The sequence below is a fragment of the Branchiostoma floridae genome, chromosome 8 (assembly GCF_000003815.2).
Source record: "Branchiostoma floridae strain S238N-H82 chromosome 8, Bfl_VNyyK, whole genome shotgun sequence".
Taxonomy (NCBI): Eukaryota; Metazoa; Chordata; class Leptocardii; order Amphioxiformes; family Branchiostomatidae; genus Branchiostoma; species Branchiostoma floridae.
Genome location: NC_049986.1, coordinates 7,562,706 through 7,587,971, shown reverse-complemented (window position 1 = coordinate 7,587,971; position 25,266 = coordinate 7,562,706). Strand labels below are relative to the sequence as shown.

The 25,266-nt window shown below is 41.4% G+C and overlaps 1 protein-coding gene across 1 annotated transcript; it reads left to right on the top strand.

Moving 5' to 3' along the window:
* Nucleotides 1–7: 7 nt before the first annotated feature.
* On the top strand, nucleotides 8–25,233 carry LOC118422071 (protein odr-4 homolog). Its single transcript, XM_035829584.1, has 13 exons — nucleotides 8–196; nucleotides 848–1,000; nucleotides 3,705–3,922; nucleotides 4,345–4,381; nucleotides 4,544–4,681; nucleotides 5,056–5,175; nucleotides 6,405–6,500; nucleotides 7,233–7,352; nucleotides 7,841–7,934; nucleotides 20,620–20,796; nucleotides 22,004–22,126; nucleotides 23,347–23,424; nucleotides 23,784–25,233. Exons 1-12 carry the CDS (start codon nucleotides 95–97, stop codon nucleotides 23,409–23,411), a joined length of 1,443 nt encoding a protein of 480 aa, XP_035685477.1. The 5' UTR covers nucleotides 8–94; the 3' UTR covers nucleotides 23,412–23,424; nucleotides 23,784–25,233.
* Nucleotides 25,234–25,266: the final 33 nt, after the last annotated feature.

Sequence of the window (25,266 nt, the reverse complement as noted above, 5' to 3'; positions counted from 1 at the left end):
ATCCTTCCACTGACCTACGACCTATTGCATGGCTTACTGTGAGTGAAGAAGTAGAGCTGTCCACAAGACGTCTTGAACTTGAAGCGTTCTAGAGATGGGTAGGACGGTGATAGCCGAAGATCTGTTACAGGACAGAATACAGGAGATTCTGAAGACTTCTGGCAAAGGAATAACAACTGGACTTCTTGTGGGGCAGGTAAGTTTCTTACAGTTTCTGGAGACATATGGAGAAACTTAGAAAGTGATGCATGCATGTGCACCTTTCTATGGAAATCCAAAGGGGGAGTGGGATGGCAGGACCCCCATAAATGTATTTTATCTACTCTACAGTGATCACAATGGTGAAAAATCTTGCTAGATTATGAACATCTGTCACAAAGATAAATTACACAGATATAGGCAGCCTACAACCTTTAATGTTGACTGTATCTTTAAATCATTAAATATTAAACATTCATTTCTACATTATGTCCCCTTAAGATCCATATAGTATCAAGTGATTGCTGTTGTTGTTTATATCCGGGGTATTCGATGGCTGGTGCCTACCAGGACGTCAGTAGATTGGATTAAAAATTGATATTTAAAAAAAGCATAGTATGTTAATATGTAAATCAATCTTTTGCAAAACACCTGCTTTGTACCCACCATTGCGTCACTGTGACATCATCGCGATCACTGGTATTGTTTCCACTGCAAAGGAAAAGAATGTGAATATATCCCCTTTCCCCTCTGAAGCAACCGTGATCCCCTTCAACCTTTCACCAGTGAAATGTTCTTGACAAGATGATGACGATGATGATGACGAACTTAAATGATTCACAATATTCCAATCTCTTTTCCATTCCAGCCCCATGGACAGAAGCGTGAGGACTATGTGGTGCATCTCATCAGGACTCCTCAGATCGAGGAGGACTCACAACAGGCTGGCAAGAAAAAGAAGAAGGGATCCACAAAACCAGAGGGTCTAGACTCTCAGTGGATAGCAGAACATGCAAAACAGGTATCTGAGGTGTCGGCAACATATAAATATATAACCACAGTTTTAGACATTTAATGGTTGTTATTTCAGATCGTTGCAAGATGATTGAGCTATAATTCACTGATATGCTAAACGGGACACCAATATGAGGGTCTGCATGGGGGGTCTAGGTAACGCTTAACGGTGAATTCAGGAGGCCCGGTAACGTTTAACGGTAAATTCAGGAGGTCCGATAACGCTTAACGGTAAATTCAGGAGGGGTTACAAAGCATAACATTAACATTAACATTCGTTCCTATTCGTACAACGCTAGACTAGGTTATCTCGATATGGTTGAAAATATCTGACTAATGGCATTGTGAGAAGGAAAAGGTACCCAGAACCCGGAGGAATGACATGGACAATGTCCGCTGTCTCAATGGCATTTGCTTCCCTTGGTCAGAGTTCCCACCAGAGGAGGCAAATTTCTTACAGGGTGTTTGAACTATTGCTGACAACATTTTCAGCACATGGAGCGCCGAAGGCGCGACGCATCGTAGGGGGGGGGGGGGGGGGGGCTCGTCTCTAAATCACATGAACTAGATTTCTAGCGAGGTCAACGCCCATGAAGTTGGTTCTTTCAGATGCTGAGTAACTAATTAACACTAAACTGGTGGCACGCGAGGGGTCAGGGAGGAATATTTCACACCTATTGTCCGTAGATTTCATACTGGCTGTTGGATAACAGCAATGCACATTACAATCTTTGAGATTCCTTTTCATAGTTTGCTGGTTATTTGAAGTAGAACGTTATATTTGATACTGCAGTAAAGCGACTGCGTACTATGTTTTCCAATTACAAGGTATGCACATTGACTGCGTGCTCATGATTTTCAACGAATGCACAGACATAGCGCCGATAGATATTGTGACCCGTACAAAACTCACAACTTTTTGGGTGTGTGACAAGAAGCAAAACCTTATGTAAAGCAACATTTCAATTACAAAAGTACGACCTTATAAGTAAATACTAGTTGTAAAATGTTCTCGAAAAAAAAGAAAGCTAAAAAATGCACCACGTCGGGTTCGAACTCGAGTCGAAAAGTTAGCATTCCAATCGCTAATCAATTACGCCATGAACCTTCACAGTGCAATTGAAATGAATAGAACTGAAGTGACGGAGCGTGTAATAATACGAACGGAAATAAGATACAGCCTTACAGGGCCGTCATTTCAAAAACTTTGAAGGCGCAACAACTCTATCGCTATATATACAGTCCCTCCACCTTTTGGTCACCGAAGTAAACTTTTAAACTGATAGTATAGAACAGCTGTTTGTGGACAAGTAAAACTCTTGCACGGTGCAAAATGACGAACAATGATGCCTGTTTGGTTTGAGTTCACGACATTTACATGATAAGCAAGGGTGCTAAAAGCTCGGACTGGACAGTTATTGCATAATGGCATTGATCTGCCAGCAGCTATTTGATTGGTCCTCGCTAGAAACTACTGAATGTCAAATAGTCTACACGGGGGGGCTCCGGGGGCATTCTCCCCCGGGGAATTTTTAAAAATCATGACCCTCTGAAATGCCTTTTCCTGCATCTTGTGGCAAATTTTGCCGACAGAATGATGAAATTTTTATCAAAATTACATATGGTTGTAACTTATGATCTCCGGCCTCGGACATATTTTTACCGTTTCGAGCTTTCGATATTGCAAGATAAGTCCGGGAAAATTTAAAAATCAGGACCGTCTGAAACGCCATTTCCTGCATTTTGAAGGACAAATTTTGCTGGCCAACGAAGCTAAATCAAATGACATTTTATTAGAGAAAATTTTTTTGGGAGACGACCAACGCTCCAAACATATTTTCGCCATGTCCTCGTGAACGCCGTCGCAAGAAAGGTCCAGGGAAACCTTATTTTATGCATTCGAGGAGTAAATTTTGCCTGAAACTACGCTACGTTTGACACTGAAATCTGTATGAATGAAAAGGTTTTGGGGGCGAAGCTTCCGCAACATATTTCAACCCCAAGCGGCCGGGAGGCTCGGAGAAATTCTGAAATCTGGACCATTTGAAACACCATTTCCTGCATTTTAAGGGGCTCTATCTCGCATTTGAATTCGTGGGTATAGCTCGTTACGAAGAATTTCTTGGTAACGCTTAACGGTGAATTCGGGATAGCAAATAACGATTAACGTTGAATTAAAACGCCCAATAACGCTTCACGAAGAATATACCGATAACGCTTAACGTTGAATTAGAGCGGGTCGGTAACGATTAACGGTGAATTAAAATGGCTCGTAACGCTTAACGGAAAAAGGCATGCAGGCCCTCCAATATGGCGGTGGAGACAGTATTGAAGTTACACAAGAACACTAAGTACATACTAGTATGTGATTCTAATTACCAGCTGGATGCTACCTGAAACGTCTGACCGTTTTCAAAATCATATCCAGTTTCTTGAGTAATCGCTATTTGACCTAAATACATATGTTTTTACAGAAAAATGCTAACACTTTGTATCCAATACTGAATTTAAACTGTAGGGACTTACCCCTCTAAATTTTCAGATGGACTCCGTCGCCCTTTTTCACAGAACGAATAACGAATAATAAAGAATGACCCTTCTATCTCCAGCAGTGACGTCAGGAACGCACCACTTTTGCAGGAGGGGGTCATCAGAATCAGAAAGTCTATGTAGCCGCCCGTCTCTGACATATATTTTTGTCTTTTGCACAGGTGCAGAGAATGCTCCCTGGGGGATTGAACATCCTGGGTATCTTTGTTGTGTTGCCTTCAGAAGAGAGCAGGAGTATCCAGTCCCAACTGGTCCAGGTCCTGTACACAGTCCACAAGACTCTCCTGAAGACTCCCTGGCAGAAGGCTGTGAGAACAGGGGGTGAAGAGGAGGAGGAACAGCACAGAATAGTGCTACAGATATGTAGTGTCACCAAGAAGTATCCTTCATCACGTTTTTTTGCTTGTGAAGATGTATACAGTAATTCTTGATTTATTAAGGGTAACTAAATTTAAGCAACTTAAGCAGTTGATATTTAACCACTAAAATGTCATCATCGCAATTATTTGATCCCTGTGTGGAGGCTAGAACCTTCTTGTCAACACTAAGATAAAAAGATCTACTATTTCCCCCCCCCCCCCCAACTGTTAAAATTACCAAATGCTATATTGAATGGATCTACTTGACCCCAACCCTGACATTGTTCCTTCTTTGAAATGCAACATGTAATCTTGCCTAGTATTGCCCACCCTACTGGAAAATTGTGGTTTGTGATAACTTTCGTGTAATGAGTTTATGTTGTAGAATGTAGTAGAAGTACAACTAGAAGAAAATTTTGTTATCCTTGACAATTGTTAACAGATTTACTACAAAGACATTCAACGTTGTAGATCCAAGGGTAAGTAATGATCGCTTCATCTTATCTTTTGTAATACATGTATCTACTTATAAATGTATCAGTGTCTTAGTGTCCCTTAATACACATGTAGTTCATAATCGTATAGAATGGGAATTTAGATTTATCCTTTTAACAGTACATGTTGTTTCCTGTGGATTCCAGGACAGCGGTACTGTGGCAGAGTGGAAGTTCCAGTCGTTTGTGAGCCAGTGGCCTCTGCTGCACACTGCTGTAACTGTCAACATCAACATTCCTGTACTGAGGGGGGAGGCAACAAAGACTCTACACCAGCAGTTAGATGTAAGACTGACAAAATATCAAATGTTTTCACTCATTTTCCATATCAATGAAGTAGGAAAGTGCTGACTGCCATTTTGCTGTCCCCATCTGAGTGTCTTTTTGTGTTTTATTCTTTGTGAGCTGTAGACATTTTATGGTGGCAATTTGAGGAGGTCAGAGGATCGTAAAATGTTGGGAACACATGAGCTATGATTCACTGTTATGCAAATAGGGACACCAACATGGCAGCAGGAACAGCAATGACTTCATGAAAAGTTTGCATCCCAGCTTATGATAAATTTTCAATGTTTCTTATCGCAAAGTTCTTCTTGACTACTATGTAGTCAAATGCATTGTATGCCTTGATTATTTCTTACACTCTAATATTTCCACAGACTTCCATCGGTCCATTCTGTGAGTGCATTATGCAGGGTTTGTGCACCTTCAATGGTGTTCTAAGGAAGGGAGACCAACCTCTACAGGCGCAGGAACCACCACAGGGCAAGAAGGGCCATGTATGTCTTCAATAACTGTGATATATTGCATACCTGGACTATGATAATTTGTTTGATGTGGGTATTGAAGACCTGTCCATATTTTAGAGTAACATGTGCATGGGCTTCTACTTGTATCACACAGGCCTCCATCAAATTAATTTGCATCATCATCAGCCGTGTTTCTAGCTGTCAAAAATTTTGGTACAAGGTTCGGATGTTGTAATTAATCTTCTCACAAGTTTTGGTTTGAGGACACTTAAACTACATGGTGTATCACCCTCATGACCAGTCCCAGCCCAGACTGTGGAGCCGGTGGGCAATCCGATCCTCTGTCGGTATGGTACCAGTACCAAGGGTGATACAGAATACACTGACTGAGTAGTACTAACGGGGGCCGCCCTAAGACGGTCCCCGTCGTAAGACGGTACGGATTTTTTGCTGATCTTATTATCCATAAGTACACCGTGTTTGTTGCCACTGACTATGCTGATTACAAAGGTAAATAAACCAAGTCCATGCACACAGCTTTAATTTGCATTCCAAGTATACTTTAACATATTTACTTCATGTTTTTTCAAGAGCAGAATTCTAACAGTAATGTTGACAGTACTGAATCACTGTGGTCACCGGCCTCTGCGTATTGGCGGCTCGTGTCGCTAACTATACGAACTCATCCAAGCAGTCACACAACTGCCATGATACACATAAATAAAGCTCCATAAAACACTATGAATATGGGTCTTCAAATGTTTGTTGAGTAGAAAAGCAACCAAAAGGAAGCGACATAAACATTGCCACCATTGTACTCCCAAGGAAGTGTGGCCGTGAAGGTGGCAGACTAGAGAACGCTCCAAAGATTTATTTGACTGTAACAAATGATTCGTGCTGTCTATGAAAATAAGACTTGACAGAGAGATGTAGATGATATTTTCATATAATCAGACAGATTCACAATGATGATGTGGCTCTTGAAATTACCTGTTGGTGTGAAGATAATATGTGCCTGTTAGAACATGTAATCATGACATGCAAGAATACTAGTAACGGGAGGTGCCCCAACACGGTACGCTTTTTCTTGCGCTCAAACTCATGGCGCTCCATAGCTAGTTGCCTGAGAGTGGTCAAATTTTGATGACTGAATTTTTTACTCATAGATTTGAACAACATACTTGAATAAGAAATGCATTCATGTGGTTCATGAACCTGTACATTATATTTTTCTAGAAAAAGTGTTCTTATGCTAACAGGGTAAAGGAAAGGGAAGACACAAGGAGTCTAAGACATCCCACCAGCCCACCAGTGATGGTCCTGAGATGTTCTGTGTACAGATTCTCTCTAAGGCAGTAAGAAATCTTACGATTTGTTCTTGATTTTGAAATTGAAGATCAAATTTTTTCTGTCATCAGAGAAAGGTTTGCTAGATGATTACACAAAATTACACACTGGTATGAATCATTTCGTATATGTGTAATTTCTCTATGCAGAGGGACATAGTGTCGTCATTAGGGCTAGGATTGGATACCGTTACAAAACCTTTTTTCTTGTTGGACTAGTCCGGAAAAAACGGACCTGAAAAAAATCAGTAGACCGGATTTTGGACCGATTAGAAAATGAACAGATTATACCGGCACTACGGCAGCAGGCGTTCACGTGTTTTGAGGCTTATTGGTCCTAGTAAATAACGAAGCAAAGTAGAGGAGAGTTGACAGTCATTTTTACTAAATTTTCTACAGTCAAACTTGGTCTGACTTGACAGATGCAGTTAGTGTTGTTTACGTGAAGATAAGATACTTCACCAAACAGATTCCTTTGTTGTGAAATGGACCATTGTTTTCAGTATTGCCCATTTAGAAACAATTACGTCCAGGTTTTGGTCCGGACCTGGACCTGATCCTCTCAACCAGACCTAGAGCTAAACTTTCTGTACTGGTACCCACCCCTAGTCATCATATTACTTCTATACAAAATAGGAGTATGATGACACTATTTTCCTCTGTGTAGGAGAAGGGTTTGTACTTACCTCAATGTAATGTTATTAATGAATAAATGAAATGAAATGATTTTCATTATTACAGACAAATAACAAGTCCAAGGAGGCCATGGTGACAGAATGTGGAGGGACTGTGTTCATTCGGGGACTTATACAAGCTAGAGCGTATGTGCATAGCAAAGCAACTGTCGCACAGGCATCACAGGTAAACAAAGAACAACAAAAAATATTTTCCAGTACATAGTATCAACTCATGTACATAGTGGCTACCCACTTGCACACTTGCAAATGCAACCACCTTTTGCTTGGTGCAACTTAATTGTAAACCCAGGTAGCACAGTGCGCAACCTAAAATCTTGCAGGTGGAACACCACCTTTGTGCATATTAAGATTTTGTATTTTTTCTTGGTAAGATAATACATATTATTAAGTATATACATCTAACTGGAAGGAAAGATAATGGATAAGTACATGTAGCTGATTTGAAGAAAGTAATAACTTTGGATTGTTGATGGCTCAAACTGGTATTTGACCCAGGTTGCCACCTGAGCAACCTGGCTGAAAAAGTATTTTCAGCACTGAAGTGTATGTAACATCTCCTTAACCTTTCCATGCCAGGAGTATTTTCAATCACATTTTATAAATTTAACTAATGTAACGTTAATACTTTCCCAACCACATGTCTGTCTGCAGGCAATAAGAGAGGATGTAGTGAGAAGCCTGACTGCCAGGTGTGAGCTACTTGCTGAGGATGTGTTGGAAGTTAAGGACTTTACAGCAGATCGAGGTATGGCTTATGTACCAGGCACCTATCTATATGTTCAAATTTGAATGCAAATCAGTTAACGTAGACATACCATATTCTCCAAGTAGATGTATGGTTATCTGTTGGAGATTAACCACTAGTATACCAAAGTAGATGTTTGGCTCCCAAGTCTTTCTTGTTTATGTAGTTAGGCAGGAAAGTCAAGTACAGCAAGACAACCAGAACTGGAATGAGAACTGTCTCCAGGACTCGTCCATCCATTCATCCCGAGACAGAAATTTGCTTGTTGGGACAGAATTTTTTTACTCTATCCATCCCAAATATCTAAACTTCATGGCATAAATGTGTTGATATGTTTTTTCTCATGAGCTTAAAATGATGGATCTAACATCATCATCATCATCATTGGTCGACATGCTTACACACAACAGGGTTATACCACCCCTTACGGCATGACATACCCTTTTGCTGGCTGATGAATCTAACAAGGAAAATCAACAGCATTGGGCTCCCAAACAATCAGCGGGACAGAAAACAAGAAATCTTTTAAAAAAAGCTGTGCCTTGCCGCGTGGTAGGAATATCGTCAGGAAAAAGTGGGTTCGCACTTCAAGCCCGGCAAGGCAAAATGCTGTGCGTTGGCGTGCAGTAGGGATAATTTGCTTGTCTGCTAAATACGTATTATGGTAGCCAAAGCCTTGTATTGATCTGTTAATCTTGTTGTAAATATATGTAGGTGTCTTAAAATATGACGTTGTATTTTCTGACCCTCGACAACTAATAAATATGAAATAATTAGACATTATTTCAAGGATATACAGTAACAATTTTAATTTATTTCATTTCTATGAAAGGACAGCTGAGTGAGTACTGTATGGTTAGCAGGAGTTCAGGTACTTTGATCAGCTGAGAGGGTACAGCATGCACAGCAGGCGTCCAGGTATTGTGGCCAGATGAGTTAGTACCGCATACACGGCAGGAGTCCAGGTACTGTGGTCATCTGAGTGGGTACCGCATGCACAGCACGAGTCCAGGTACTGTGGTCAGCTGAGTTAGTACCGCATGCACAGCAGGAGTCCAGGTACTGTGGTCAGCTGAGTGGGTACAGCATGCACAGCTGGAGTCCAGGTATTGTGGCCAGCTGAGGTAGTACCGCATACACGTCAGGAGTCCAGGCCCTGCGGTCATCTGACTGGCTACCGCATGCACCGCCGCATTCCAGGTACTGTGTTCAGCTGAGTTAGTACCGCATGCACAGCAGGAGTCCAGGTACTGTGGTCAGCTGAGTGGTAGCTGCATGCATGACTGGAGTCCAGGTACTGTGGTCAGCTGAGTGGGTAATGTATGTACGGCAGGAGTCCAGGTACTGTGGTCAGCTGAGTGGGTATTGCATGCATGGCTGGAGTCCAGGTACTGTGGTCAGCTGAGTGGGTATTGCATGCATGGCTGGAGTCCAGGTACTGTGGTCAGCTGAGTGGGTACTGCAGGCGTGGCTGGAGTCCAGGTACTGTGGTCAGCTGAGTGGGTATTGCATACATGGCTGGAGTCCAGGTACTGTGGTCAGCTGAGTGGGTAATGTATGTACGGCAGGAGTCCAGGTACTGTGGTCAGCTGAGTGGGTATTGCATGCATGGCTGGAGTCCAGGTACTGTGGTCAGCTGAGTGGGTACTGCAGGCGTGGCTGGAGTCCAGGTACTGTGGTCAGCTGAGTGGGTATTGCATACATGGCTGGAGTCCAGGTACTGTGGTCAGCTGAGTGGGTAATGTATGTACGGCAGGAGTCCAGGTACTGTGGTCAGCTGAGTGGGTATTGCATGCATGGCTGGAGTCCAGGTACTGTGGTCAGCTGAGTGGGTACTGCAGGCGTGGCTGGAGTCCAGGTACTGTGGTCAGCTGAGTGGGTATTGCATACATGGCTGGAGTCCAGGTACTGTGGTCAGCTGAGTGGGTACTGCATGCACAGCAGGAGTCCAGGTACTGTGGTCAGCTGAGTTAGTACCGCATGCACAGCAGGAGTCCAGGTACTGTGGTCAGCTGAGTGGGTACTGCATGCATGGCTGGAGTCCAGGTACTGTGGTCAGCTGAGTGGGTATTGCATGCATGGCTGGAGTCCAGGTACTGTGGTCAGCTGAGTGGGTACTGCATGCGTGGCTGGAGTCCAGGTACTGTGGTCAGCTGAGTGGGTATTGCATGCATGGCTGGAGTCCAGGTACTGTGGTCAGCTGAGTGGGTACTGCATGCGTGGCTGGAGTCCAGGTACTGTGGTCAGCTGAGTGGGTACTGCATACACAGCTAGAGTCCAGGTACTGCGGTCAGCTGAGTGGGTACTGCATGCACAGCAGGAGTCCAGGTACTGCAGTCAGCTGAGTGGGTACTGCATGCACAGCAGGAGTCCAGGTACTGTGGTGAGCTGAGTGGGTACTGCATGCACAGCTAAAGTCCAGGTACTGCGGTCAGCTGAGTGGGTACTGCATGCACAGCAGGAGTCCAGGTACTGTGGTGAGCTGAGTGGGTACTGCATGCACAATTTGAGGTACTGTGGTAAGTTGAGAGGGTACTATATGAATGACTGCAGTTCAGGTATATGTACTATCTATAATGGTAAGATTGAACAATTAGTTAAAAATAAATTAATTGTCTTCTGACAAATTTGAATTGAACAACTTATGTGAAACGTGTTGTTTATCAGATGGTATAGCTTTGTATATTGCAATATTTGATGTAGTTCATCAGAGCAGCGTGCATTTGTGCTAATCACAATGAAGTAAGGAAGGTGTGTTTGTCTTTACACAAATGACATTTGTAAACAATGCAAAGAATGGTTGAAGTGAAATCGTGTCAATTCTATTCTAAAAAGTAATGCAGTGTTTGTATATTCTCTACATGCATAGTTTGCTTGGCTTCGTATGTATAGGGCTATTCAGACATGATGTAAATTTTCATAACAAACAAAAGGGTTTTCATATTGATGTGGGTCATAGTGACGACAACGGTCTGCCATGCTGCATTACCTACATGTATTTGTATTTCATTGCATTATAGCTGAAGGTAACACAGCCTTTTTCAGTCTTAAACTTTAATGGCAAATTTTCAGGTATTCTTCACAGTCAATAGTGGGTATTTGAACAGATCAGAAGGTATACAGTTTATTGGTATGTAAATGTTTTAAATGTGCAGTCCACAATGGTTGCCATTTATGGTATTGAGTAAATAAGCTCTGTATTTGTTCAGTAGGTAATTTATGTTTACTGTCATGAGAATATATGTAGTAGCATTGTCATGTACTGTCTGGTTGTTGACTTGGTGTAATACTTTGAGTCAATCTTGTCATCTCTCTCAAGACAGATTGAAATGCTGTTATCCTCTTTGGTTCAAACTCTAGTATGGCCAAACCTTCAAGTGAGGTAACTCTGCTTAGAGCAACATATACCATTCCAGGGCTAAATACACTTGGTCCTATATCAAGTACAACTTTTGACAATGATAGGCCTTGTACTTTGTGGCAAGTTGATGCGTAAGAAAGTTGGAGTGGAAATTGTGTCCGGGTGAAAACAGTGCTGTAGCGTGCAAAGAATTTTGCTGTGATTGCTGAGATAAGAATAGCATTGTTCTTGGTAGGGTCTTGTAACATTTGACCAACCCTGGGATTGTCAAACTTGACGTAGACTCCTGTAACACTTGGCACATTTGAGTTGTATTGTTGGTCATTTTCAGAGTCTTGTGATAGGAAGTCCTCCACTGTACCCTGTGCACCATTTACAAGTCCATCCTCGCTCAGAATGTTTCGTAGTAGCATGACTCGACAACCTTTAGCAAGGCGAAGTTCTTTCTGAAGTCCTGCTGTTTCACTGGTGTCTTCTGATATTAGATCTTGTTCAGGTATGTTGTTTGCATTGACAGGACCATCCGTCATTTCATCTCTTGCTGTCAGTACATGTATCTGAGTATCTGTTTGAGCATATAGTCTTTGCAGTTCTTGCATGTTATGCTCTATGGCCTTTTTCCTTGTTGGGAAAATGTGAAGAGCCATGGAAAAGGCAGATTGTTCAATCTCTGCTCTTCTTTTGATGCAAGTTGAAAGGAGGGCAATATCTGCATTGGTTGGCAGTCCAACTCGTACTCTGTTAAGGAGTTCTGTAAACTCTTTGTCAGTTTTTTGTCTGTGATTGACAGTTAAGAATAATGGCTTGAATAGTGATCTCCACAAGTGAGTGAAAGGTTCTTGTTGGTTTAGTGAATCTTCGAATATGAATTTTCCGAAGACCGGTTTGAGCTGGTAGAAATCACCAAAAGCTATGATGTTGAGGTTCCCAAAGTAGCTGTGTTGGTCAGCTGTAGTGTCTTTGATCTCTGATAGGCGGAGGTGAATGTGTTCCAGTCTGACATTGCTGATCATGCTTATTTCATCATTGAAAACTGTGTGTACATTGCTGAATTTGCGTCGAAGTTGTGACAGTTTCTCGGCACTGAGTGGTAGGTACTGGGTTTTACCTCTTCGGCTATGGTCAACAGGCAGTGATAGAGCTGAATGTACTGTGAAGCCACCAATGTTGTAGGCAGCGACACCTGTTGGTGCAGTGAGCATTACAGGAGATGTTGGGCAGTTTGATGTACGGATCAAGTACTCATTCAAAACTTTTATTAGAAAGCTTTTGCCACAGCCTGCTCCTCCCGTCACGAAGAGTCTCAACGGTTGTGGTTTTGGAGAGGCTCGGTCTGCTTGGTGTCTGTTCATCAGTAAAAAGTGTTCTTTCACTGTGTTAAACACGTGCTGTTGGTCATGTGACATGTTATTGAGTGCGTCAAAGAATGCATCATCAGCCATTGTGTAGCGAGATACAGTATTCCATGCAAGTGAATCATCATGTAACATTGTGAGGTTTTCTGAAGATATCATGTCAATACTATTAGTTTGAGCAACAGATGCTGCTGCTTGTTCTGCATTTTGTGCTGTCCATTGTGCATCAAGATGAAGTCCTTCAGTGTTAAAGTCATGTTCAGTTTGCAACTGTTGGTGAGTCACATTGGGGGCAAGTGTGGTAGCAATAGATGTTAGATCATCTGACAGCAGGCGTACTTGCATGATAGCTTGTTCTATATCTGATGTGAAATGAAAATGCTGTGCAAGACTATTGTCAAATTGATCCTTCTTAGCAGAGAAAGCATCTTGAGCACAAGCATATTCACCAAGGATGTCATTTTCATTTCTCCATGGGTAGTACATGTACAAGAGACCATAGAAATAGTCATCTCCATTTCCAGAGGATAGTTTTGAACTTCTAACACATGCAAACTTTTGACGTTTCTTTATCCATCTGTCACATTGTTGTAACTTGATAGTTTGAGAAGCTTCTGATGGCTCAATGGATGTAATGGAGTATGTTGCGGCAAAGGTGAATAATGACATTGTATCCCAGGGATCACCATGTGGTCTCATTGCATAGTATTGAGCTGTTCCCTTTGTGAAAATGTCAGATGATGAATCATCAAGTTTGTCGAGGTCATCTTTGGGTTTGAGCAGACGCATTCTTTTGTGTGGTGGTTTGGCATTGATTGACACTGTCTCGATGATTGTATGAGTTGCAGGTTTGCAAGTCTGTAGCCAACTTCTTGTCCTCCAACTAGGCGGTGGCTGAGTACAGTGTTACCAATCTGGGCTAAACGTGCTCTTTTTGTACTGTTAGGTGGTAGATGTGACAGACCAGCATAGATAGCTGTTTGAAGATTATCAGGCTCAGCTTTTGAGATGTACATACATGCATAGTAAGCAGCACCATACTTTGACCCAACCATTTATATGTCCATGTTAGACTGCATATGTAAGAGCAATGTAGGGCTATATGCATTGATCCAGATGTCCTGTTGTGTTCGTTTTGTAACATAAAACTGTGCGCTGCGATTAGCATCAACATCTAGCCTGAGTCGTGTGGTCTGTGACACTTCTCGAGGGAAGTGAAATCGACACTTTGTTCGTCCCTTCTCACATGTTCTTGTGTGATGATGCCGTTGGTATTTGGACACTAGTTCATGTAAGAGAGAGTTTTCATCATCAGGTAGCTGTGTGGACACATATTTGTCAATGAATTCAGGTGCTCTTTGCCTTCCTTCTATGGTATCAAGGTTGGGGGCATTCTCAACCCAGAACATACAGTGCAAGTGAGGAGAACCTCTTAATTGAAACTCGACACGAATCCAGTGGTCTGTAATCACACCAATAGGATGTTGCGGACTGTTCAATATGAAGCGTAGCAGTGCATCAGTGCGTCGGTTAAAGTGTATGGCACACATGACAGGGTCTGATCTCATCAGGTTCCATTTGTCTTGCTGTGGTAAAGCTTTAGCTTCCTCATATGTCAGATCAGGATTGAGAGACATAAACAGCTCTGGCCAGTTCAAGTCATTTGCTGACACAGTAAGAAACCAAGTTGGTGGGCCAATTGTGTTGATTTTTGCTAGTAGGTTAAGCAGTTGGTCCTTAAAGTATGCTGCTGTTCCACGGATGTTCTTCATGAAAGTGTATGATGTGCTTTCAACATCTTCATGAATATGCTGACGCAGATCACCTGCTGTCAGAGGTTGTGGTGAAGATTGTGAGGTATCATTACCTTGCTTTTGCATTCTACACACAATTGATATCTGACTGTACAGTTTCTTGATTTCATATGAGTTCAAAGCAAAAAAGAGCCAAGGGATATTTTTCCTCCAGCTATCATTGATATTAAGTAGTCGTGACTGGAAGTACTGTAAGTCTGTCATAGGTATTTCTCTTGTCTGTTGGAAGCCATTACAACCATATGGATACAACTGAGGGAAGCAGTGTTCCTCAAGGTCTTTCTCCTTAAAAATACTTTGTGGTGCTGATGTTTCACGAGGGAGTGATATTGCAGGTACAGTGTCTGTTGCACTCTGTAACAGAGCTTGTAAGGAAATATTTGGATTGATGTAGTTGCAGGGAAAAGCAGACAGCTCTGTGACATTAGAAGATCCATTTGCTTGATCGATTTCACCATAGTTGGCAACATTTGAATGGAATTCGCAAGATGTTTCCTTCCAATCTTCAAAAGAAGCTATGTTTACACCTGAATAAAGATGATTATTAGTGATCAGCCATGTTAGAGCTTCATGCATGTGAGTATATCGCACAATGTATTGTGGATCATTTCTTTGTGTTCTATCATTAGTGTCGGATGGATGTACTATTACGATTCCTGATGTGTTTTGACAGCGTGGTAAGAGATTGCAAGATGTTTCAATGTTGGTAGAGAAACTTATGGCTTGGCCTTGTTCACCATATTGTCCACCTGGTAGGATAATCAGCTTTACAAATGTGTACTTCAGGCTGACAAGTCTTGTCTCCATTCTAGTAAGCTGTTTTATACATGATGGGATATCACCTGGGTCCATATTGTTAGTCCAAGCATTGGGTATCGGTTTTTGTCTTTCAATAGCAGTTGAACACTTTGAACACAGATGGCATTGATCAGAGTTATTTTGATATGCATACTTCATAGCATCTGTTACAGAAATGTTGCAGGCTCTTACTTGCTCATGAAATAAGACTTTTCTACACAGAATGCAATAGTATTTTGGTTGCTGCTGTATGTAGCAATGGAATGCTGGGAACTCTGACTTGTACTCTTCGTTATTATGCTCAGTGTGACCTGTGCTATGTTCTTTCACATACTTCTTAGCAGCTGCATTCCTTTTGTAGTCACGGCACTTCTTTAGACGTTCAGCTCTATGCTGAGAAGTTTCATTAGCTGCTTTGTTTCTGTAGTTTAATCTTTGTTTTGCAAGTCTTTTTAACCTTTCGTCAGATGTTTCATTTTGTTTCCTGGCTTTGTTACATTCTCTTCGCTTAGCAAGTGTGTCAGCCTTTTTGTCAGCTGTTTCTCTTTGATTCCTGGCTTTGTAGCATTCTCTTTCCTTAGCAAGTATGTCTGCTTTTTTATCAGCTGTCTCTCTTTGTTTCCTGGCTTTGTAGCATTCTCTTCGCTTAGCAAGTCTGTCTGCTTTTTTATCAGCTGTCTCTCTTTCTTTCCTGGCTTTGTAGCATTCTCTTCGCTTAGCAAGTCTGTCTGCTTTTTTATCAGTTGTTTGTGGTTTCTTAGTTGTAAAATGTGTGCATTGCTTTGCAATTCCGTCAGCATTTTGTTCAGCTGTTTCTGTTGCTATGTTGGGTGTGTATTGTGTTCTTTGGTTTGCATAGCTGTCTGCATTTTGGTTAGTTGTTTGCTTTGTGTCACTTACTTGTTGATACATGAACATGTCTTGTTTCTTTGCACTCAATTTGTGTTTCACAGAATTATGTTGACCGCAAGTATACCGAAGTCACGGGTTCCGCACTGGGCGCCCAGTGCGGAATTCGTGGAGAAACTGGCGTCGGCACTCGGGGCCCAGTGTGGAAGAAACTTCCGCACAGGAATTCCAGTGCGGAACGGCTTTGTTCGAGTGCTGAAGACCCGTCAGCACTGGAATTCCAGAGCTACACCTTGTCTCGGCACTCGTTTTCCAGTGCCGAACTCCGCCCGGCACTCGGTTTCTAGTGCCGAACTCCGCCCAACACTCGGTTTCTAGTGCTGATCTCCGCTCAGCACTCGGTTTCTAGTGCGGAAGGGTGGTTCAAAGGTCGTTCAGCACTGGTTACCCAGTGCGGAGGTCTTTGAGCACTGGATAACCGAGTGCCGATCTACCTAAGTCACGGGTTCCGCACTGGGATTTCTAGTGCTCGGTGACTTTTCGGCACTAGAGGCCGAGTGCTAAGACCACTTCGGCATTAGAAGCCGAGTGCTACTATCATTTTAAGACCATCAGCACTGGGTTTCCAGTGCTCGCGTCCAATTTGTTACTCAAAAACATGCAGCAGCGACATGCAGTTGACATGCAGCAGCGCCTACTCACCTTCGGACGGTCACTTACTCAGTATTTTAAATCAATTTTGCCCTAGTCTTGTCTCTGTCGGAACTCGAAACAGCATGTGTGTATCATACGCTACATCCTACATGTATATGGTGTTATGTATATGATGACCTCATGTCAACAGTGTGTCAGCTTCGTTCCCTTTTTCTAAATTAATCACGAAGACAAAATGCCAATAAATTACAGCTCCCTTTGTCGTGTTTGAGTTGCAGACTACTTTCAATCAATCGTTCGCATGCATCATTTGTTGATGCGTGGCGGCTACAGACAGTTTAGACAGTTCTACATTTGTACTTTGGTCACGAAAAAAAAATGTCTAAATAAGAAAGATAATTGATATGTACTGTTCTTTGAAAACCCGACACGGATATTTCCTCCCATACGCAGCTTTCTCAAGCTCAAGGTGAACGTTTTGTTACACTTCTTTTATGTATTACATTAATTTTGTATATGTGTACCTTTAACTGCCCGGAACTGTAAATAACGTAACAGAGGCAGGCTGTCAGCACTCACGGTTTCAAGTGCGGAATATTTGTCGTCACTGGTTTTCCTGTGCGGAATATTTGTCGTCACTCGTTTTCTAGTGCGGAATATTTGTCGTCACTCGTTTTCTAGTGCGGAATATTTATCGTCACTCGTTTTCTAGTGCGGAAGGTAGTCTCAGCACTCGGTTTCTAGTGGTGAATCGGGGGTTTTCAGTGCTGAAGTCGACTCACCACTGGACACCTAGTGCGGACGTAACGTCGGCACTAGACTTCTAGTGCGGAAGGCCCCTTCCGCACTAGACACCGAGTGCTGAGAGAGGAACCCGTGACTTCGGTAGTTTTGCATGTTGACCCTTTGAAGTCCTTGTATAAAAAGAAGATAGGTTTAGAGGTTGTAAGGTGCCTTCATTCAGTACCGATTTAGATGGTGGTACTAATGAGTTAACTTTCTGAGCCTGTAGAAAGCTGTGTGATCCCATTGGCTCATTGTTGTCAGTCAGTGTCAAATAGCGTACATCCAGTTCCGTAACATCACTTGTCCATTCGATGTTTTCTGATTGCACTGCTACAAGCTCAAAGTTGCATGTTAGACTTGGTTTCCAATTAAGTGTTTGTAAGAATTGACAAAGGTTAGTAATCGTCATGTGCCTACTTAAAGCAGATGAGCCATTATCATCAGGCATTGCTGTTGTGCGACTTCTGGCATGTGAATCATAAACAAAATATTTGTTTCCAGTATGCAGTAAGGCTACTGTGGAACCACTTGATCCAGATGCTGTTATGAGCAAACATGTGTCAGATATAGCAAATGCTTCTTCTAGGGCTGTCTGCAATGTGTAGTAGGGATAATATGCTTGTCTGCTAAACACGTCTCCAGTATATCGCTCTTTGATTGTTATGTGCAAAGTGTTGTTTCCAATCTGCCAATAATTGGGCAGATCATCAACTGATAGGTAAGATACAGTAGGCGGTAGAGATGGTTTTATGCGGTTGTAAAGTGCATCACCTTCAAACAGTACAGTATCAAGATCTGTGGATGTCCAGGAAGTTGCTTGTTTGTTAGCAGAGTGATAAAGGATAGCTATCAAAGAATTTGCAGTACATTGTTTACCTCTACTAGTTTCATTGAAAATGTTGTTGCCTTGGTGGTAGTTTCCCGACAGTGTAGCTTCACACATTATGGATAAGTTGAATCAGTAACTTATACTTTAGAAATGTACAATGTATGTAGAGTTCGAGTGTGCGTATTCAAGTTATGTTTGATGTCTGTTCAATGACAGAAGCTTATTTAGTTATGTGTGTAAGTGCAGTTTGCACGGTGAGTGCGAGAGCACAGAGGCAGGGGTTGGACTTGTAAGTTGGATTGAGTGCGAATGCACAGTCTGCACGGTGGCAGGGGTTGAAATTGTTGTTGTATTGAGTGCGAATGCACAGTCTGCACGGTGGCAGAGGTTGAACTTATTGTTGTATTGAGTGCGAATGCACAGTCTGCACGGTGGCAGAGGTTGAACTTATTGTCGTATTGAGTGCGAATGCACAGTCTGCACGGTGGCAGGGGTTGGAAGATTGAGTGCAAAAGCACAGTCTGCACGATGGCAAGGATTGGTAATAAGTGGCAGTGATTAGACTTTGTCTACTTGATGGTGTATTTCATTCAATATAGTACACTTTGGCTTCAACACGGTCTGGTCTGTGCTGTGAAGAAATCTGCAATCGAAGACTGAAAGAGAAGGAAAACAATTTCTTGTGTCAACATTAAAACCAACTGAAAGAGCATTTGCATATTTAATTGATAGAATACTAGTGGTTTCTAAACACATGACAATGGAGGTTTAAATAGACCTTGACATGAATAAAGGGTAGCCAATTTCATGGCATTCTTCAATATTTGTTGTACAGAGGATCTGCTCTCCACCGACAGCATAAATCTTTTTAAAAAATGGGACCAAAATGAAGGCAATACGATAGAAACAGTCATGAGAAGACACTTAAAGATGGCAAACGTTAGTTGGTAAGCAAGAAAGTAAGACACGAATGTGCTCAATCATGTGAAAATAGAATTATCTTGCGAAAAGAGGGAGGGGGGCTGTTTTGTTTCACTTCGTCTTTTCGTGTTTATGAAATTATGTTCACGGCCGGACAAACCAGCGTCATTTATTACACTTGTTAATAATTTGTTAACCTACAATGTCAGGGAAATACCACCAAGGTAACAAAATTGTCCGACAAATTATGCACAAAGAAAACTGATCTAACGTTAACGTTAACGTTAGCTACGGCCTCACAAAGTCAGATAAAACAATGATTATTTTAGGAATCACTACGATAAAACTAGAAGTTTGACATCTATAGTAGCCAGAATATTATCTTACATATTCCAAGGCGTTACATTTTATTTCTGAATTAGCGATAACTTTGAAAGAAATGATGTTATGAAGACTAGGAAATTTATCTACGTACAAACCTGCTGATACAAAATTGGACTCACACCGGAGTTTCTTAGGCATGCGTTCTGAAATGCGGCGCATATAGAATATGCATTGCAAACAAACACTTATTGCTTGCCGCAGGGCTAGGGTTGATGTTTGAAATATAAAAAAAATGATCCTAAATATTATCTATTGCGACTTCTCGTGTGACGTTTTGTGCTGGCGCTCTCCTAAACTCACGTTAGCGTTTTGCTGCGGTCTCGGAAGGTCTCCCATGCGATCTGCAACGTTTTGATGACGTCATGGCTACTTATATATTCACATACAATTTATTAGCCTGATTCGGGAATGATTTCATCTTTATGAATAGCTAATGCATTTTTTTTTGCGAGATAATGCACTTGATTTCATGCCACTCAAAATGAATTTGGAATTTTACCATACAAACGCTTCATTCACTCAATGTAGCCAAATATCAAATGCTTTTAGAACCGACCGCAAACAGAAACAAATACGTAAAATGGACGGTTTAAAATTCAACGAGGATGTACCATTGTATGTCTAAGCCGTCAAACTTGTCCATGAGAAAGGCGATTTGGAAGGGCCTTTGAAAGGGTCTTTGGAAGAGCAAGGTTAACAGGTCCGTCCATGGAACCATGGAAGAAACCTTGCGTAAAGCCTCGCCGCCCTCGGCGGCAAGGCAAAAATTGAAGCTGGAGACGGTCTAACTAGAATAAACCAGATTTTCATGGATTCTTTGGCATGTCTAATAGTGTGCACAGTGGTACTAAAAAAGGAGTCACTGTTTTTCTGTAGATGTAAGTTTTCTAAACAAAGAATACAATGCGATCTTGAATTTGTTTCCCACCCCCAGAGGAGATGGACATCACCCCTCGGCGTGTGTTTGGGCAGCTGTATGACACGCACCTGTCCGTGTGTGACTACATGTTTGAGGATGAGGGTGTGGAGGACTGTATAGCCAGGTGTCAGGAGCTGCTGGATATCTCCCTGGCTCCGGATGATGTGGAGAATGATGCTGAGAGACTACCAGGTAAATGAATAGTCCAGCGGTCAACCTATACTAGTGACTACTAATGGTGGGCACCGGTACAGAAACTTTCAGGTCCATGTCCGGTTCAGGTCCAGAGGATCAGGTCCAGGTTCGAACCTGATTCAGTATGTGAATGGACAAAACTCAAAACAATGGTCCATTTCGCTACAAAGAAATCTGTTTTGTGGAGTATTCGACTCCCACAGGCTTTTTAAGCCCTGCAAGGCTAACTGCCTAATCTTAAAGTGATGTATTATAGAAAATTAAGTCACTGTTTTTGGTCCTCCAAGAAGCAGCTACTTGAAGCAACTGGATATGATTTTGGAAACGGTCAGACGTTTCAAATGGTATCCACCATCTTTCGTCAGTGACACTGAAGTGATCTGGGAGAAACTGGTCTTTTATAACCTAACTATGAAAGCAATACAGCTGAAGACAATGTTGGTTGTCCAATAGGAAATAAGATAAGACATGGTAAACCAAGATGAAGCCAATTCTGGATTCCAATAGAAAACAAAGGCGTTGTGAATTTACTAGTACACTGCTATTACACAATGATATTCACAGCGTATGAACATGACTAAGTTGTGCAGTGAGGACATCTTATGCTCACTTGCCACTGCCGCTTGAGTTGTCCGCTATTCTGTCCAACCTCCCGACGAACCTAGGAATGCACTAGAATGCATTTGGTAGTTTGCTCAAATTGTTACAGTAACTGAAGTTTGTTGACAGTCTCTGTGAAGCCCGGAAGATCTTTGGCCATAAGGCCACACCAATTTAATTTCTTGGTTCACGGATTTTTTCATAAAAAATATGGAGCGAAAGGGCGAAGTAAAAATAAAAATAAAAATTGTAAAATGGTTGGGGTAAAGGTAACGGCTAATCCAAAACATAAAGAAAAAAAGTTTTCAGCTTGAAAAAAGTACAAAAACACTATTTTTGTACAGTAACAGCACCTGTACCCACACTTTAAGGAGCTTATAATATAAAGGCCAATTTGCTACACCAGAAAGTTGGTGAATGGTTTCATTAATGGTGAAAATTTGCTGAGTGGTAATTTTTATTTTTATTTTTTTTCCCAAAAAATAGGAGCGAGCGAATCCATGAACCAAGAAATTAAATCGGTGTGGCCTAACGGTTGAATTGAAAATCTTTGGCCGGCTTACTTCTGGGTAAGTTATGATATTTGGTACATTTCTGTTTTCAGAACCAGAAGAGTTAGAGAAGCCCCTGTGTGACATGCTGGGAGAGGAGGAGGAGGAGGATACAGATGGGGAGGAGGTGGTTAATGCTCAGGCATCATGGGAAAAGTGGAAGAAGAGTTATATTGGTAAGTTTTTCCAAAGACCACTGCCCAATGGGATGAAATTTCAATTGTTTGTTTATTGCATGCTTCATTCCATGGTTAATTGTTACATGTATGTTACACCCTTATTATGCACTTGATTTGTTTAAGACGGGGTTGGCCAGTCATCTTGGCCTCCCTGCCAATACCCAGCTGTGCATGTAGGGAACATTTTTGTTTACTAAGGTGTGGCTGTTGCACATAGCTGAGTACCATCTTCCATAGTGACCGCTGGCCCAATATTTTCCCTCGCCAACCACGGATTAGCAAGTGACAGTATTGAGCCAGCGGTCACTACGGAGGATGGTACGCAGGCTATGCTGTACATAGTTGCACAGTTCAATTCATTTTATGCATAGACTTTATGTTTCTTCGATGGTTTGTTTAATATATATTATTTTTTCGTGCGCCACCACCTGTGAAGCAGAGATGTACCATGAGGCACTTTGTCCTGTATCATGGTGAAGTATGTTGATGAAAGTGGTTTAAGGTATTTCGGTTGGCTAAATTGGCATTTTGACCTTCCATTGTTTTCTCATTAATTAATTAAGAAAGAATTGAGACGTAACGAATATTGATAGATGGGCATAAAAAAATTCTATATCTGATTTTTGGGGGGCCAAATTGATGATGTCATCAGGTTTTATTGCCCCTAATATTTATATGACAAAATACAGCACCGGTGCACCTTGGTACATACCACTGTAATGAAACTATGTTTTTCATGTTTTTAATGATGAAAGCTACAAACTCACGGTTGCGCAAATTGATATCTACTAATGATCTGTAGTTATTAAGAATTGTTTTTTTTTAAGTAGATGAAAACAAGCATTTTCTTATTACTACAGATCATTAGTAGATATGAATTTGCGCAACCGTGAGTCTGTAGCTTTCATCATTATGCAACGAAAAACGAAGTTTCATTGCAGTGGTATGTACCAAAGTGCTGTATTTTGTCATAGAAAAAAATAATATTAGGGGCAATAAAAAGGATGACGTCATCAATTTGGTCCCCAAAAAATCAGATTTAGAATTCTTTCATGCCCATCTATCAATATTCGTTACGGCTCCATTCTTTCTTAATTCATTAATAAGAAAACAATGGAAGGTCAAAATGCCAATTTAGCCAACCGAAATACCTTAAAGGAACACAATTAAAACATGTTGTAGTCTTACAATTTTGACTTGTGTTCTTCTATTTGCAGGTACAATGATTGGGGCAGGCATAGCTGTGGTCGTCTCTGGCTTCTTTATGTACCTAGAATACTGAACTGTTTCACCAGCTTATACACGATCTAGACAGTTTTTCCCGATATCGGCGAGCCAACAGCCTCTCGCCAACAGCTTTTTTTCAGCGTCTAGATGGAACTGCAATATTGCCGTCAAGATATCAGGAAAATTTCTCCCGAAAGGTCCGGACCATTCGTACAATACCTTACCGATAGCTTAGCAGGGGTCCCCGACAGCTTCGCGCGCGTGTAGATGCTTCCCGACTTCGGGAAGGCTCATTAGCATATAATGCCATTTGGAAAATTGCGCTATATGTTTATGACTGCAAGCGCCATGGGTGTCCAGCCCCCTACGTTCTAGATCCCTCCTGACATCTCCACAGATATCGGTAAAAACTGTTTGTAGATTGGGCCTTATACTAGGGCTGGATAAATATTTTACCATAATGACATACATTATAACAAAAGGATTTGTTGTTTATTTGTCTACGGAGTGTAATCTGATGGGACCATAACAGATGATAATGTAGTGTTATATTTCAGTTTCAAAATTAATTAAGTTTATTTGTTAGTGAAGAAATTCTATTTTTTCTTGCCACAATTGTGTCTTCTTTTATTGGATAATTTGTTAAGAAAATGTATGAATATCAACAATCTGATAGGAAAATTTATCAAGAAACCTTAGGAATTGTACTGTATACTAAGGCTGTAAATTTTGCTTATTGTGATGGGAAAAAATCACCATATGTCAAAGAAAACTGAATCGTTACTACAAATGTATGAAAATGTACTTTCCTGAGCGTAAAGTGACTTAATAATGGTTTAATAAAATTAACTGCATGGACTCCTAAACAATGAGTGGGACGAAAAACAGACCGCCATGCTCAGTATACAATATTGTACATACTGGTGGTCACAGTATAAAATACTGACATGTACAAAGCCATGTACATTAAAAATTAACCCAATGAAAACCTTTTGTAATATGTGAAATATAACTCCAAGATTCTCTAAAGTGATTTGCGTAACGGCGACACTGGGTTTGAGTGTTATCTTTATTGACCCAAAATGTGTTACATGTTCTACAATACTAGCCTGCATGGGTACAACACTCATGATTTTATACCTGCTTTCACTGACTCATCACTCACTGACCATCATACTACAAATGTATGTGGACAGCGCTATGTTCCTACATCACCATTAGTTTCAAACCCCTCCATGTTCCCCATGTGATTCCGTTTAGCCTCCATTGCAGAGCCATTGCTCAAAGCATGGCTGTTAAGGAGTTTCCTTGAGGATTTGCTTCAATGCAGGGCGAAACTCCTTCCACTGCAATGTACCTTTCTAGGCAAACTCCCTTTCTTGGAATGTAAGAACCTAAGCCAACTTTGAAATTTGCCAACCAGAGCCACCCCTATCCCCCATAAAATGAGAGCCAGCCTTGCACAAAGTCTGTGAAGGAGGCTAGCTTCTGTTAGGGCAAGGACTTCTATAAAACGTCCTTGGTTAGGGTTAGGGTTAGTGAGTGTCAAACATAGGAGTGTAACCGGGGCTGTCTCGAGTCTTAAACATCTGCATTCACAAGATTTCTACTATTTGTGTATGAGAGGTAAACATAATGATTGTAAAATGCATGTAACATGGGTGCAGCTATGTAACTAAAGACTCTATTTTCTTTTCTGGGACTATGATGAACTTGAGGAAATTATGTGCCAATTACTTCTACTTAAGGAATGTAAAATTTGTTGTCTTAGATCTAGCTCACTCTGTATCCATGATTACACATTGAATGCGCAATTGCTGTAGCAACATTATATGTTTCATGCTCAAGAACATGAATACAATGTACATTGAGGTTAACTCTGTCTTTTTCTTGGTTTGTTAGTCCAAATT

What these genes read in the sequence shown, in the direction of transcription:
- LOC118422071 (XM_035829584.1), top strand. Translation starts at nt 95, where the DNA reads ATGGGTAGGACGGTGATAGCCGAAGATCTGTTACAGGACAGAATACAG. An exon ending in TCAACGTTGTAGATCCAAGG is followed by an intron (nt 4,382 to 4,543) that starts GTAAGTAATGAT and finishes TGTGGATTCCAG; the next exon opens with GACAGCGGTACTGTGGCAGA. An exon ending in TGATGCTGAGAGACTACCAG is followed by an intron (nt 20,797 to 22,003) that starts GTAAATGAATAG and finishes TTCTGTTTTCAG; the next exon opens with AACCAGAAGAGTTAGAGAAG.